Raw genomic sequence first — 16,617 nt, forward strand, 5'->3', positions numbered from 1 at the left:
AATTTCTTTGTGTGGTAAGATTGGGAGAATAAAATGTGAAAACTGACAATACGGAAAATGGTTCCAAGGTGCATATGAGATCTGATAAGTATGAAAGAAAAAATTACAAATGGAATAATGCCAGTATGACATTTTTGTTCAAATACTGCATCATACGGACATTTTAGCATTTTGTTGAAGATCTCAGACGCACAGAAAATGTACCAGTTGCTAGTACTCAGGGTGTTACACACAACTGACAGGGAAGTGTACTGTATAATCATAGGGTGTAGATGAGACACACAGAGTTCATCAATAATCTGTGACAGACAGAAGTTTTACAAAAACATTCTAAGCGAGCCCCAACAGGTCGACTAACATTATCTCCGAGCACTTAACACCCGAACAAAAGCATCAAAGAAGCGATTGTCTTGTACTCAATATTTCATTTGCATTTTCATTTGCATTTTCATTTGCATCATTTAAATCTCCAAACAGTGGAGAAAAAAGGAACTGAAGTTGTGTAGGAGAGGTGAGTCAGAGAAGGATGTATGTAGGGGCTCATAATCAACTCAGTGTCTTCACTTGAGTGTACAAGAGCCCTTCTCATGCTGTCTGTCACTGTCCGTAAAACAGTATGATTTCATTTTGATTATACACAGCTGCTTTCTTCAGCATCCCTGAGCATCTCCTTAATGATCCAACACTCTGACCTATTACCAAGCTTAAACCTTAAGTGAAAGTAACATATCCTGCTAGCCTCTTTTTGGATGGAATATTGTGTTTAATGACTAGAATTATTTTAAGGGCCTTGCTCAGGGGCCCAGTAGCAGCAGCTTGGTGTTTCTTCAGATCCAAAAGCTAATGCTTTAACCACTAAGTCACCACACATCTATTGTCATAAATCTTTATGTTCAAATAATTTGAATTATCGTGGGTTTTTAAGTAGCTGAAAGAAAATATACAGATTTTAAGAATAGTGAACAGTGGAATTATACATTTATTCAACCCTAGGTCTGCAGGTGTTGTCACGAACAGGAAGCTATAAAACACAAATGGAGTGAAACCGGCACTAGCTTCTGAAAAAGGAAGGAAGCACTTAAGCAATGCAGGCAGCGTGGCATGGCGTCTCGTTTCTTCACTGAACCAGGGTTGCATATGTAACCTAGAGACGTTCCCTTTCAGGAACTTGAGCTGTGTCAACAATGCTTAGGGAACGAGAGCCCAATCACACCAGACTGACCAGTCCCTGCTTAGTGTGGAAGCTCTGACCCTGAAAGGGGTGAGGTGCCCAGAGGACTTGTAGGAGGATAAAATAGCATCCACAATCCATCTGCTGAGCATCTGCTGGTTTGCAGGGAGGCCTCTCCTCAGAGGGTCATAGCAGATGAACAGTTGCTCCAACTTTCTCCACAGACTTGTTCTGTGGACGTATATGTCCAGTGCTCCCACCAGGCACAGTCAGTTCAACTTTACCTAGTCTGGGACCTGGAAAGAAGGAGGAAGAATGCCTGGAGCATAACAGGTCATTGGATGACCGATGGTACCTTGGGAACATACCCTGTTCAAGGGTAAAGAAAGGCACTGGTCATGCCTGGAGTAAACTCCAGGAAATAGTGGGCCACAGAGAGGGCCTGAACATCTCTCACTCGCTTGAGAGAGGAAATGGCCAGGAGGAACACAGTCTTGACTGTGAGGAACCTCAAAGGCACCTAGGCCAATGGACTCGAAGGGAGGATCCGATAGGGCATCTAAGACAAAAGCCAAGTCCCAAGCAGGCAATCAAGGTCGTGTTATGGTGGAAGGAGCCAACCCTTTGGCGGACTGTTCTTGAAAGAATTCCAGCACTGAACCAACAGGGCAGTTAACTGGATCCAATCGGTGCAGATCGCACCATGCCATGAACAGACACTATCTCGTGGTGTACGACCTCCACGTGGAGGGAGCTCTGGATTGGAGAATGGTCTCTACCACCTCACTGGAGAGACCGGAGGCTAGGAGCCAAGACGGACTCAGTACCAGCAAATTCTCTTCAGAACTCCCAGAATCATCAAGACAGGGGAAAAGACATACAGGCCATGCCTGTTCCATGGCTTCCTGGAGCAGCTCTGATTGCAAAGTCTAATAGCAGCTCATGAGGGACGCATCTGTTGTAATGACTAGTAACTCCCAGCACGGGGCCTGAGACAGGAATCTCTCCACATGTCTAATGCACGTAGGACTCGCCGCATAACCTTGATTGCACAGAGTGGATTGCCCCTCGGAGAGAACCCCCCGGGGTCTGAGCCACCACCTTAATGTGCAGGAGGCTGCCACCCTCAGACCCAGCAGTCTTAAAGCTGCTTTACAGTGAGTGACTGGCCTTCCCTCATTTTCTTGACGGCCGTAAGGATGGATTTGACACGAGTGGGGAACTGTGCCCGCATAATGGTCGAATCCCATACTACACCTGATAGGTGGTTCTCAGTAATGGCGTTTTCTCTGCCAGTAAGGCTACCCAGGTTTTCTAATTTCCAGACTCTATTTCACAGTTTTAGGCAATTATAATAAGGTTGGCTGGTACAAATAATAGGTGGGAAATCAGTGGTAGTGGCTCCAGCACCTAATCCAGTTCTACCAATAACTTATATATCCAAATAAAAACAATATCTAATTAAAATATAACTGAAGAGTGATAATGAAAACAACATTAAACTTTAACTGTATTTAACTATAAACTCCAAAAATCCTTTTATTAGATCATTAGCTCAATTGAAATTATAGTACATCCTAAATTAACTTTTCAAGCATATTTTTAAACTTCAGTACAATATCTAAACATTCTATAAAAAGTTTTCACTTAAGATTTTCTTTTTTTAAATCCATTACTTAACCAAAGACAGTGTAAGAACATACTCTAACCACTTTTATTTTTTGTCAATTTTTAAAAAGGAAATTAATGAACACTTTTTTATTTTGTTTTTTCCCTCACTTTATTATTTTATAAACAACAGCAACCTGAATTTATTAATTTATTTGTATTGATTTTCAGTTAAATTTCTCATTTGTTTACTGTCTAGCTATTATTCTGTCCATCCATTAAAAAATCCGGATAAATACATATTTAGACTCTTTTTTCCCTTGGCAAAAATCCTTACAAATTCATCTATGTCAAAGTATTTGTTATAGCTTTCTCATTGCCCAAGATCTCTAAATTCCTTTTTCTTTTATGCAACATGTTTTGATGATAGGGGTTTGGATTTTTGACAGTGTGGAGAAGGAACTCTCAAATGATGCTGAAGTCACCAATTCCCAGGTTTTAAAGCCATGGTTGTGTGCTGTACCAGAAAGTATTAAAAGAGCGGTATACATTATGGAAAGCACACTGGAATGGAGCGTTGTTATAGAAATCACTAACCGCCTGAACTGGGGCTGAATTGGGGCACCTGCTGAGAACTGAGCACTGTTGAGTGCTTGTGGAGGGTAAACTGAAATTACCTGTAGATTTTGATGTGCTATCAGCAGCATCGCTGCAAACACATGCAGCACTAGGATTGATTATCACACACGTTGTAATGACAGTTAAATAATTTAATTTAACGTCAGTTAAAAAATCAAAGGTTAGCTGCTGCACAACAATCACAAACTAAGAAAAGTAGACAAACTAAAATGTAAAAGCTTGTAAGCATGTCAAACTGAAAGTAGTGTGAGGAAAGTGGTGAAAAAGTAATCTGTCCTGCTGGGGCAGAACTTTTGGTTTGTCTGTAGAATGCCAACCAAATCAGAAGTTAGAAATCATACCGGTGTTTTCTGGGTTATATTTCCCATTGGCAAAAATATTAAATTAAACAAAATTGCCCACCCCTGCCCCCAGCCCTGCTCTTATTCTGGAAGCTCCTGCCTAACTCTGATTATAATACAGATTTTATCTAAATTCTTTGAACTTTGTTTATACCTGTTTGGCTCTGTATTCTGGTTTAGGACTTTTGGACTTTTTGAATTCTGATTTTGTCTTTCCTGCCTTGCTCTGTTACTGGTTTGAACTTTGGACTGCTTATGGACTAAGTTTCATCTCAGCCTTCATTGCTCTTTATTTATTGTTTTATGGACTGTATTTTTTCAACTTGTTTAACAACAACAAGACATAAGGTAGTTATACTATATCAGCAAGATCTCTCCCAGGCAAAGATTTTAAAGCAGATTGGGATTTCAAGATTCAAGCTATTTTGAAGAAGCACAAGGAAACAGGCAATGTTGAGGACCATAGATGCAGTGGTCGGCCAATGAAACTTAATGCAGCAGATGAAAAGACACATCAGGCTTACTTCCTTTTGACATCGGAAAATGTCCAGCAGTGCAATCAGCAAACAACCAGAAGAAAGAAAAGAAACTGTGGTTACTTATATATATATATATATAAGATCTGAAATATCAAATGTATCCAGACTCTTTGCAACAACACTTAAAAATTAGCTTAGGTGCCTCCCAATTCTGTTGATCGTTGCTGAGATGCTTCTACACCTTGATATATGTGAAAATGGTTAAAAAAAGAAGATTCCGAAGAGCATCTCAACAATTCTCCAATAGAAGCAGTGTGGCACAACCAGGACTCCAGGACCAAATTCCAAATACTTGTTATAAAAATAAGCTTGTTCATGTCTCCAGCATTGTTTTGCTGACAGCCATAATGTAAAAAAGCTAACACAGTGATATACAGTAGGAATAGGAAGACTGCAAGTATTTCAATAGATTAGCTTACTTGTTGGAGCAAACTGCTTATAAAGATCTGTGCTATTATGGCATATTTAACATTTTATATGTAGGTTTGTTAAATTAGCCTTAAATTAGATTGACAGGTTGTAGTCCAGATACACTTATTGTCAGTTCAAGGTAAAAAAATATTATCCTATATGAAGATTAACTGTAGATCAGCAAGTACAACAAAACAGTGTCTGGATTCTTGGCTTTTTAATATCTATTAAGTTTATACATTGAAAATACTAACCATCAAGGGAATGTTATAAAAATCAATAATCATAAGAATTAAACTGGTGTATAAAGTTGTGAAATAATGTAACTTTATCTGCATTCTTCTGACAATAATAAAACAGAATGAAGGTTTATTAAATAGGATGGGGTTAAATCTCAAGAATTCCATTAAAGTATTATACTTACTGATTATACTTACTATAGTATACTTAGGACTTTTTACTACCAAACTTAGGAAAACTGAGTAAATAATTTAATTAGATCATTGTCGTCATCCAGTGTTTATTTCATTTACACTTTCAATTTTTCTGGGATTGGCTCAGTAGAACACATACACTCTTATTTCCTTTCCCAAATAGGAAAAATTAATGCACCTATTCACTGACATAAAATGTTTCATTTAAGCATTTTCTCCGGGACAGCTATATTTTATGGATTGTTTTACAATGTAGTTTTAATGTGTCCATTACATTAATACTTACTATTATAATTAACATAATATACTTCTTCAAATCTCCTGTGTGGCTCAAAAGCTAAATCTTGGCCCTATCCTTGGTGGATCAGAAGTTAAAATACCAACAATTGCACAGCCTTTTATAGCTGAAAGTCAAGAGAGCACCACTAAGTGCAATCTTCAGGAAGAGGATGGTAATACCATGTTCTCCTCATGACTCAGAGAAATAATAGCTAATCACTGAAGTCTGTAAATAGCACTTTTTTATGTTGCCCTGTCATGCAGCAGTGAGTAGAGCTTGGTAAGGCAGATAAAATGGGGTGTTGGGTGGAAGATGAATGCAAAGAAAATATAATTATTTAAAAAACAATTGACAAAAATTATATTCCAAAAATGACTAATGACACATAACTGCTTATTAGTCAGTTTCATACAGTTTCATACAAAATCACACCATGTGTGCTCTAAATGCAACACATTCTCTTTGTTTTGTAACTACTGCTAAATTATTTTGTACAAATATGTGCTTGACTGAGCAATTCAGCATTGCTCATCTTTTTGTTTTCTTCCATTTGTTTTTCATTCAATTTCAATTTCACCTGTTGCACATTCTTCTTCCCTTTTTTTTGGGGGGGGGGGGTGTTAAAGCTGGGGGTAGGTCGGGGGAGGTGAGGAAGTATTTTGCACGATGAGGACAACAAACAAATAATTAGAAAACACAAATTATTAGAGAGAGAGAGAGAGAGAGAGAGAGAGAGAGAGAGAGAGAGAGAGAGAGAGAGAGAGAGAGAGAAAAAGAGAGAGAGAGAGAGAGAGAGAGAGAGAGAGAGAGAGAGAGAGAGAGAGAGAGTGGGATAACTCATTCCCTCTCTCAGAGTATTGCTCAAGAGAAATGCTCAAGAGCACAGCAGTAAATGAATACAGGGCACTACTGTTTGCCACTGATTAATAGGGTAGGGTGGTAGCCATTATGGCCTAGTAACTGAATATAGATGAAAAAGAAAAAAAAGGAAAATGGATGGATGAACAGGAACACAACATGTGAGACAGTGGATATAACCATAGTAACAAAAAGGGAAAGCAAAAGGCATTGCAATTGTAGCCAATACAGTTATTTGATGAGCAATTTGATGACTGCACTATCATGCATTTGTGCATAAGTCAAAGCGTGATGGCTGGTGTGAGCTGATAAGTACAAAAGCTCCATCTCCAGAGATTAAGTTATGGGGCCTAATTTTAAAAATGTCTAATTAAGTGAATTTAGGTTTGATTACCCCTGCAGTATATAAAGATTAGGGAATCCAACCAGGCATTTAATCATCATTTAACAAAAAATCTTCTCTCTCTCATCAGTTGACATACAGAATATTTTCCTTTTAATAATGATGTCATTTACTGATTATATAATGTATTTTATCATCTAAAACATAAAAAAAAGAATAGAACATCAGAAAAGTCTGTTTAGTACTAAAGGTTATTTCTATCATCATCATTAACATCCAATCATCATTTAGCCAAAAAAACTCTCTCTCTCTTTCTTTCTCTCTCACCAGTTGACATCCCAAAATGTTTCTTTTAATAATGTTATTTACTGATTATAAATTTTTATTAAGTTAAGCATTACAGAAGAAAATGATGGTTCATGTGTTTGATCATCAGGAAAGTCGCTCTAGATCCAAAGGTTATTTTGCATTTTATTCTTCCACCTTTTTTTGTCTGTTTGTTTTCAAAATATTTATATCAATACTCTGGCCCATGCTGTAATTTTTGTGCATGGTAATTCCAAATTGCAAAATAATAATAGTAATAAAAACAAAATACCACCTACAATCTCTGGCTCACAGTTTACTTCACAAGTGTTAAATGGATTTGGTTATCAGACGCTGTCCGCTCTAGGCACGTCTTTTCTTCTCTACTATTGACATATATTCAAGTGTCCTGTCTCTTAGCAGTCAGGCTACATCATGCAGCAATACAAAACAAATAGCGCTCCTATGTTTGTGAACTGCCATGAGAGATGCTCAAAACAAACAGTTATCCAAATTTCATGTTTTATGAATAAGTTTTACTCAGATTTCTTTCAGTTTTTTCTGTTGTTCCTTCTGGCTATGTTACTCTTGGGTTGTGATCAATCCCCTAAAAGTCAATCCATTTTGAAATCAGGGGAAAATAAAGCTGTTTATTAATGTAGACATAAATAATTTACAAATTGTGCTTCTCAAATTATTTCTACATATGAAAGCATTTACTTTTATTAAAGTAACTAAATACCAGTGATTTAGCATGATATTTATAAAGCCATTATCTTTTATCTTTAAGTCTCCTTTTTTATTGTCTGTATTTTTTTTTTCTTTATATATTTTAAAACCTACAATATGGGATTTATAATAGCATGATGCTGACAGTTGACCGGTTTAGCTTGTGACCATAGTAAAGGGAAATGGCTCTCAACATCCGAAAGTATCTTTGCTTAATTATTCATTCAGCTTTTGAGGGGGGAGGAAAGATCATGCCATTTTAAAGCAAACCAGACAATAGAGAGCCAAAGAGCTGCTCATGTGCCTAAAGAGAGCTTTCACAATCTAGAAAAAATAGAATAAGAGCACAGGTGAACAAGTACATTTATAACCTTTCATGCCATGGTATTTAATGAAAAATGCTGTGCTCCAGTTATTAATCCATAATGAGGTTTTCCATGTATGACAGTAGCTGCACCAGCACTTCAAATATTTGCCCTTCATTTGATGGCAATGATATACATCAGCAAGTACAAGAGCAAAGTTTCTGGCCTTATAATATATAAAATATTACTTGGGTGTACACTGAATAAATTACCCATCACGTTAATTTTATCTAAGCGCATAATAACACTGGTTATTACACTATAACACACATCTGTGAAGCATTTAATCCTAATGTCAAAGATATATTCAATTTGATAAGGTGTTTAGCAGTTTCTATTAAATGAGCCACAGAAATAAGTGAAGCTTTTATCTATAGAATTTAATGATGATGCTCGAATCTTAGCAACAGTAAATAAAACACAGTGTCCGGCAATGTTGGGTGAGCATCAAGTAAAATAAGCATTCCAAGCTTCATTACATTAACATAAGCATTTCTTACATTCTAAGTCTATTAAATGATATTAGATACTATGACATTCTACATATTATTGCTGTAAATGTTTTATATTTTAATGCTTCTTTGACCAGGTCAACGGTTATTTACACGACATTAAAGCACATTGCACTAAAAGACGTCCATATTTATACGGTTAAGCTCTTGAACAATGGACTCCCTCTTATGGCTCTCCTCCATTTATGTAAAAATAAATCCTATTCAGCAAACATTTCAGCAAAGACAGAGGCAGAGAAACCTTTTATTACGAGTGATTTCACAAATCTCGCACATCTTTTGTGCCTTTCTTTTTTATATAAGCACTGTCAGCTTTAATGCACACAAAAAAATAGCAGACAGTGAGAGAAAGTTGGACTGCGGCAAGCAATATCATGTCTATTTGATATGCTTCTCCACATATTGGAAAAGACAGACAAACATTAAAGAATGACACAAGAGGGGAAAATTAAATGTTATTGTAGAACAAGACACATTAGAGGGCCTCTGCACTGAAGTGCCAACTGGCTGGATCCAAGCCTCGGGGTGTGGGATTTGTGCAAGCAGCTTTGGCTGTGATGTGCCTTTGCCATTAAGAGCCCATTGCTTTGTTCCGCATTGGATTGCTTTATTTTTAAAGGATCATTAGCCTCTGTATGTTATAATGTGAGAAAATGTTGATTAAGTATTAAAAAGTTGTTGTTGTTGTTGTTTTGTATTTACATATGAATTCATTTTACATGATTTATTCTCTAAATCATAAAGGGATTTTAATAGCCTTTTCTTCAAAGGAGTCATACTCCATGAAATTTTTAAATATGTTTATGCTGAAACATTTAGCGATTCTGGTGCTAATTTGTTGGTTAGTGCTGTATTTTTATCATTCCTCTGAGATGTTAGTTATTGTGTGTATCACAGCAGGATATTGCTTGTGCAGTTACAGTGTCATTCAATAGAGGAAAAAATGTAATGATCTCAAATATACGGGTCAGATTTGCTGTTTGCGCTTATAAAGCTTATCCATTATTTTGCATGGACTTTCAATATATTGTAATAATGACAAATCCAATCCAAATGTAGCAGAAACAGAAATCATTGGGGTCAACGTTACAGAGAGCAAAGGTACAGAATAACTATATTTCAAGACATACTGTAGAATGATAGATGAGAAGACATGACACGATGGAGTGGATTGCAGTACAAGCATCAAAGCTGAAGCTTTGAACCTGCTTGAGGAGACATGTATGAATGAGGAAGTGAGACAGCCGGACAACTTCAGTCTCTAAAGATGAATTCCACTAGCACCAGCAGGTAGTCAAATAATATTCAAGTAATTTAGAAAATGAGTAAATAAACAAACTAGATCAACTTGTCATTAAAAAGGTTTAAAGTAAAAGAGGTTTAAAGTAAAAATGTCATCTCTGACTTTTATTATGAAATCTATGATATCACAGAAGACCACATTTTAATTATAGATAATAATATGCAAGCTGTAAACCTGTAAACACACATTTTTTTTCTTAATATAATTCTTTTATGTTAAGACATTGCAGGTTGATGGATGCTCGCCACTATTTTCCACATTTACCTTTTTTGGTCTCTTGGTTTCCTAAGATTCTACATTCTGCTCCACTGGCAGATAATGCATGCATATTTTTACTTCAGGTTGAACTATTCTTCACATTTTATGTAATCAGAAGAGTGTTCAGGTATTTTGTCTGTTCAAGGCTGCATTCTGAGTCTTCCTGGCAGAAAACATTCAAGGACTCATCAGTGAATTAGTTATTTGTCCTCAGTACTGCAGTACTCAGTAAATGCATCCTAAAAAATAGAGTCCTAATTTAATTTCCCCCAGGACACAATGCCGATTGTCTAACTGTTCATTTAGAAGACTACATCACAATTTTTAAACTATATTTACTTGGAGGGTGGATCGCCACATAACATGTGCATTACACAAAAAATAAGACTTTCATCTAAATTGGATATATTGAATTGAGGCCAGAGAGAGTAATACCTATAGATGGTTTAACGTAAGACAGCACAGAGAGTGTGGTCATTCTGGCCCAGGCAAACTGATTTAATTAGACGTGAGGCATAATGAGGATATGTAGCTGTCTGTCGAATACTGTCTGGTCCAACCACAAAAACCATGAGCAGAATCAATATTTAGATCATCAGCATCACTGCACAGCTATCTAGGGTGCAGTCTGTTGAAGTGTCATGATTTTGAAATGGCAAAATATTTGTGATTATACACTCCGTAAACCCTACTAATAAAGTCCATAAATGTCCTTCATAATGATGAAGCAATACTTTTAGTCATGATTTTAGTAATCCTATGAACAAAAGGAAATGACAAAACACAAAACTGGCAACATAAAGTGCACATTTAGTAGTCAATTAGTCATTAATAATAGTAAATGTTTAGTATCACATTTCTTAAATATCATTGACTTATGTAGTATTAATAACCATCTTATTGAATTTTTCTTTTTTTTTTTTTTTTTGTAAAAAGTAGCTGAAAACTATTTGTTAGCTCAAAAGACAGACGGCAATGTATGTTTGAGAGGAGTGTAAAGTTCGGCTAGGATACGAGACAAATCATCAGGGCAAATAAATAAATAAATAATCTACGTCAACCAATGCGTACACGTCACCGTCTGCGCAGCCTACCCGCCTCCGCGCGCGCGCGATATAAACGTGCACCGCCTGTCTCGCTCGCGCGCGTGTCTGTGGACGAAGAGCGCGCGGTCACCCTCTCCTGCTCGATCTTCGGTTCCACTTTAACAAACCTATCCAATCCAATAAAGCAGAGTTTCTGAGAGCGCGCCTTGTCCGCGATGGAGTGATTTCACATTTCTGCAAAAGTAACAAATCTCGCTCATACGCTATGGATCTAAACCTCACATTAACAGAGCTCGACTCCATCCAACTGCGCGTCTTGACGAAGCAACTTGTGGCGCGCGCGAACAATTCGGCTCCGCTGCGCCACAACGAGACGGATCCCGCTACTCAGGAGGACTTGGACGTGAACACGGACATTTACTCGAAACTGCTGGTCACCGTGATTTACGTGGTCCTGTTCGCTATCGGCTGCCTCGGAAACTCTATAACGCTTTACACCTTGCTGACGAAAAAGTCTCTCCAGAACCTGCAGAGCACCGTGCACTACCACCTGGCGAGCCTGGCCGTGTCTGATCTGCTCATCCTTCTGTTTAGCATGCCCGTGGAGCTCTACAACTTCATCTGGGTGCACCACCCGTGGGCGTTTGGCGCTGCCGCATGCAAGGGTTATTACTTCCTGCGCGACGGCTGCTCGTATGCGACGGCGTTCAACGTGGCGAGTCTGAGCGCCGAGCGCTACATGGCCATCTGCCACCCATTTAAAGCGAAAAGCGTGATGTCGCGCAGCCGCACGAAGAAACTGATCAGTGCCATGTGGGCCGCGTCCTTTCTGCTCGCCACACCGATGCTTTTCACCATGGGCCAGAAGAGCGTGGACAGTGAACTCATATGCACCACCATCGTGTCCCAGGTCACTGCCAAAACTGTCCTTCAGGTGAGTAGTTAAAAACTTTTGAAGCCGATAAATACTTCATTCATTCATTCATTCATTCGTTCGTTCGTTCGTTGCATCATGCATTGATCCTTTCTTATATTGCCTGTTAAGTATTTATCACTTTGTAGTTCATAAATATTGTCATTATGGATATTCTTGCATAAAAAAAAGTTTAACTTGCAGCATTTATTTTCTGCTTCAATAACTACCTTGTTGCTTGTACTAGTTACAGTATTACTTGTGACTATGTTACTACCCTCAATTTACATTTGTATAGCTTTTTTACCACAACCTGTTACATTATGGCATATGTATACACTTTTTTTTCTCATTAGAATTGTGTACCAGTTGTTGCTTTACTGTCATTAACTCATGTTTATGGGATTTATTTATGCTGTCTTGTGCAGTTTGCTATACTCCTGTGTATGTTCTCTTAGTTAGTTCAGTGTTGTCTCACATAGGCCAGTAATGTTTTATGTAGCACGGTCCTCAGGGAACCATCTGTATATGGTTAAAATGCCAACAACAAATAATAAACCTAAATAACATTCTGATAATTAATTAATACATGTAACCTCACATATGGGGGAGCATTAAGCTAAAAATCTTGAGGTAGAAGACATTTGATATGCTTTGTACAAATCCAATTTGTTGGCTATTGGTTAACATGTATATGCCATTTATTAGTCAATTATCAGGCCTTAACATTTATTTTGAAAAGAAACAGTAATGTTAATGTAATCAACATTTATTAAAAAATATACTGGAAATTGATTTGTCAGAGTTGTAGAGAGGCAGCAAGAGAGAGGATTGAGAGTTTGGCAAATGTAAAAAAAAGTTGTATGCAGAGATTTTTTTCTTTATTTGCTGTATCTATTTGATTTAAGTTGTTGATATTTTTTTATCTTGTATTATGCTGCTACTGCAAAGAAAAAAAAATACTACTATTTTTTTCTTAATCAAAAAAGAAAAAAGATCCTAAATTAAAATGACTAAAAAAAGTATTTCATGGTGTTATTGCTATGAAAAAATAAAATAAAATGTGGTTTGGGCAGACATTGAACGCACATAAAACGTAATCTCTATAACTTTTTACCATGACATAATTGCTTAAAGATTTATGACATATAAAGATTTATGACATATAAAAAAAAAAAAAAAAATCCTGTCTCTTTTTAGTCTCTACATAGAATGGTGTATTAAGGAACAGAAACAAAAACACCCCACTAGATTCTAGATTTGTTCTAGAGGGAAATATCTAGGTTTTTAGATCTGACTGATAAGTTATGTTTATTAACTCAAATAACCATTCCTTGCATCTATGTTGAGCAAAGAAGCATCCCGAGATCCAAACACATTGAACCTTCATGTGGATGATCTATGTCAGTGTTTACTCTGGTCATCTATTGATTTGCACCTGCTTGATTGTAGCCATTACACTACTACCACATGATGTGTGTGTGTGTGTGTGTGTGTGTGTGTGTGTGTGTGTGCGTGTGTGTGTGTGTGTGTGTGTGTGTGAATGTTACAAATTAAAGAAAGTCATGTTCATGTTCAAATTTATCATGTTCATTTTATACAAGTCTCTAGACTGTTACTGAACATTTCTTAACAAAAACATTTTTTGTTAATGCTATCTAAAATACTACTGCAAAAACATGGCATAACAGGCAAAGCTTGGTTTATATACCTTTTATACTCCAGTATACAACGACATAATGGCATAACATTATGGCAACCAATGAGGCATAACATTATGACCGCCTGCCTAATATTGTGTAGGTCCCCCTTTGCTGCCAGAACAGTAATGAGCTGTTGAGCATTAACAGCATTATCTTCCACAGCTATTTGAGCTACATTAGCTAATCTGTTGGATCAGACCACACAGTCCAGCCTTTGCTCCCAACGTGCATCAATGAGCCTAGCTGCCCATTGCCCTGTCGCAGGTTCACCGGTGTTTCTTCCTTGGACCACTGTTAATAGATGCTGACCACAGCAGAACATTCTACAAGAGCTGCAGTTTTGATATGCTCTGACCCTATCAATTAGCCATCAAAATTTGCCCCTTGTCAAACTCTGTCAAATGCTTACATTCGCCCATTTTTCCTGCTTCTAACACATCAACTTTGAGGACAAAATTTTCATTTGCTGCCACCCACTAACAGGTGCCATGATGATAAGAGATAATCAGTGTTAATCACTTCACCGGTCATAATGTTATAATGTCAATGTTATGTCTGATCGGCATATGGTAAACAACTATTTGATGACCGTTTGCTATGTAAAGCAAAATGAGAGCATTTCCCCATTTTTCTTCTTCTTTTAAATTTTTATTATTATTCCAAAATGTTTTATTATTTTGATGCATCTGTGCTTCACTGAAATTCTTTTTTAAAATTGAAAAGTGTGTCTCAGACTTCTGCACTATAACAAATAAACACAGAAAGGACTACAGTGGAAGTCTCGTTCCCTTAGGGAATTAGGGTTACATACGTACGAAATCCGGCCAACGGCATGGCGTGACGTCACTGACGAGGCGACGTCGCAACCAGAAAGCTACAAAATGTGCAAGCAGTGGAGCGACGCTAGAGTCTGGAGAAAAAAAAAAGGTAAGCATGGCAGGGATGTAGGGAGTGTGGCTTGGAGACGCAGCGTCTCATTCCTTCAGGGAATTAGGGTTACATACGTAACTTAAAGGCGTTCCCTATTCGGAAACTCGAGCTGCATCACAACACTTTGGGAACGAGTGTCCAATGGCGCCACACTGACCAATCCCTACCTAGTGTGTGAGAGCACAACCAGAACGCAGGACAGAGGAGCTGGAAGTGGCTCTAAGGTCGAGGTCATAAAAAACCTGACAAAGGTCAGCATGGTGGACAGCCCGCAGTGATGCAGATGTCCTGGAGTGAAACTTCAGCGAGCCAGGCCGTAGAAGCGGCCACACTCCAAATGGAGTGAACCTAGACCCCAGAACGGAGCGGGAAGACTAGGGGACTCGTTTGATGATAAAATGGCATCCACAATCCACCTAGTGAGAGTCTGCTTATTGGTAGAAAAATCTTTCCCAAGGGCAATAGCAGACAAACAGCTGCTTGCACTGGACACAGCCTGTTTTGCTTCTCCTGGTTTGGGGCTTGGAAAGAAGGAGGGCAGGTCATGGGGGAGCCGCAGGCACCTTAGGTAGGTACCCTGATTTACGGTATAAGGGCCACCTCGTCCAAGGGCTCTCGGTGCCACACAGGAATCGTGTCATCAGAGGGTGCACCCGCCGAGCAGCCCCATGAGAGCAATGGGGAAGATACCAGTAAATTGTTGCAGATTGCTTTTTGGTTTTCTGAAACTTGTTTACTACCACCCTTACCTACAGCGTCACCGAACAGACCAGGAGGAGCCACCAGGACATTCAGAAGGAAAGCCCTGTCCCTATCAGGAATCTTTAACAGGGTGAGCCACAGAAGCCTTTTTTTGGATACTAGGGCTGACATGGACCGACCTACAGCCCGCGCCGTTTCTTGGTGGCCCTAAGGGTTAGGTTGGCAGCGCGACGTAACTCCTTAAATTGTCAGCACCAGAGCTAAATCCCTCGTCCATCTCTTGCAGCAGGTCAGCCTGGTATGCCTGCAACACACCTATTGTGTGGAGCCTTACCCGCTGCCACGAAGTGGCTCTCAACAGTTTAGTAGGCAATATCTGGGCCTTAAGCGATGATGCTATACCAGGGAAAAGATAGGGAGCTAAGCGTCTCTTTCACCCTAGGCATCGTCCCATAGCCACGCTCTCCCAGGACAGATTAGGGCAGAACGTGAAGGCAGTGATGCGGGCGCAGGAAACGCTTATCCAGCTTACTAGGTGTGCGCTGCTTCCACTTTTCGTCCAGCTAAGCTAATTCTAGCTTGGACACCGCCTCTGTCAGTACCTTCTGGAGCTCCTCATACAGCACAGGCTGTGAGGAGTCTGTGGGCTTGCTAGCCTTCAAAATCTCTCCCTAATCTCTCCCTCCTTGAAGGAAAAAATATGGAGCACGGGGCAAGAAGGAACATACAGTCCGAATTCTGCTTGCTTTTAAAGCTTTTGCCTGCACAGATTCACACACAGAGCACTTACCTGAACAAACAGAAGCTAGCGTCGCTTCACTGCTTGCAAATTTTGTAGCTTTCTGGTCGCGACGTCGCCCCACCGGTGATGTCACGCCTTGCCGTTGACCGGATTTCACACCTGATTCAGAGCATAAGCAAACACGGAGGCGTTCCCAAAGCGTTGGGACGCAGCTTGAGTTCCCAAAATAGGAACTGAATTTGAAATTATGATAAGACTACGAACGAACTGATTGATGATCTATTCAACATCTTTATCTATAAGCTGGAATAGCCAAATGAAATGAAAGGCAAAATATTAAACTTCTTTAAATGGTTTATGTATTTTATCTACTAAACATTAACATCCATACATTTTTAACATAATGGATTAAAAGTACAATTTCAGGGACATAGTGAAATTAGTCTCGGTCATATCTTAAACTTTAAACTGTTTTAGATAACAT

The 16,617-nt window shown here is 38.6% G+C and overlaps 1 protein-coding gene across 2 annotated transcripts in view; it reads left to right on the forward strand.

Annotated features, from left to right (window-relative positions):
- Nucleotides 1-11,244: 11,244 nt before the first annotated feature.
- Nucleotides 11,245-16,617, forward strand: part of ntsr1 (neurotensin receptor 1 (high affinity)) — a 31,482-nt gene continuing 26,109 nt past the window's right edge. The window contains exon 1 of one of the 2 annotated variants that reach the window (XM_083570220.1): nt 11,245-12,077. In XM_083570220.1, the coding sequence (XP_083426346.1) occupies nt 11,409-12,077 (669 nt within the window). In that variant the 5' untranslated portion in view covers nt 11,245-11,408. The remainder of the gene's footprint in view (nt 12,078-16,617) is intronic. The other variant, XM_083570221.1, reaches the window with a different exon arrangement.

Source organism: Silurus aristotelis (genome assembly GCF_946808225.1).
Source record: "Silurus aristotelis genome assembly, chromosome: 19".
Classification (NCBI taxonomy): Eukaryota; Metazoa; Chordata; class Actinopteri; order Siluriformes; family Siluridae; genus Silurus; species Silurus aristotelis.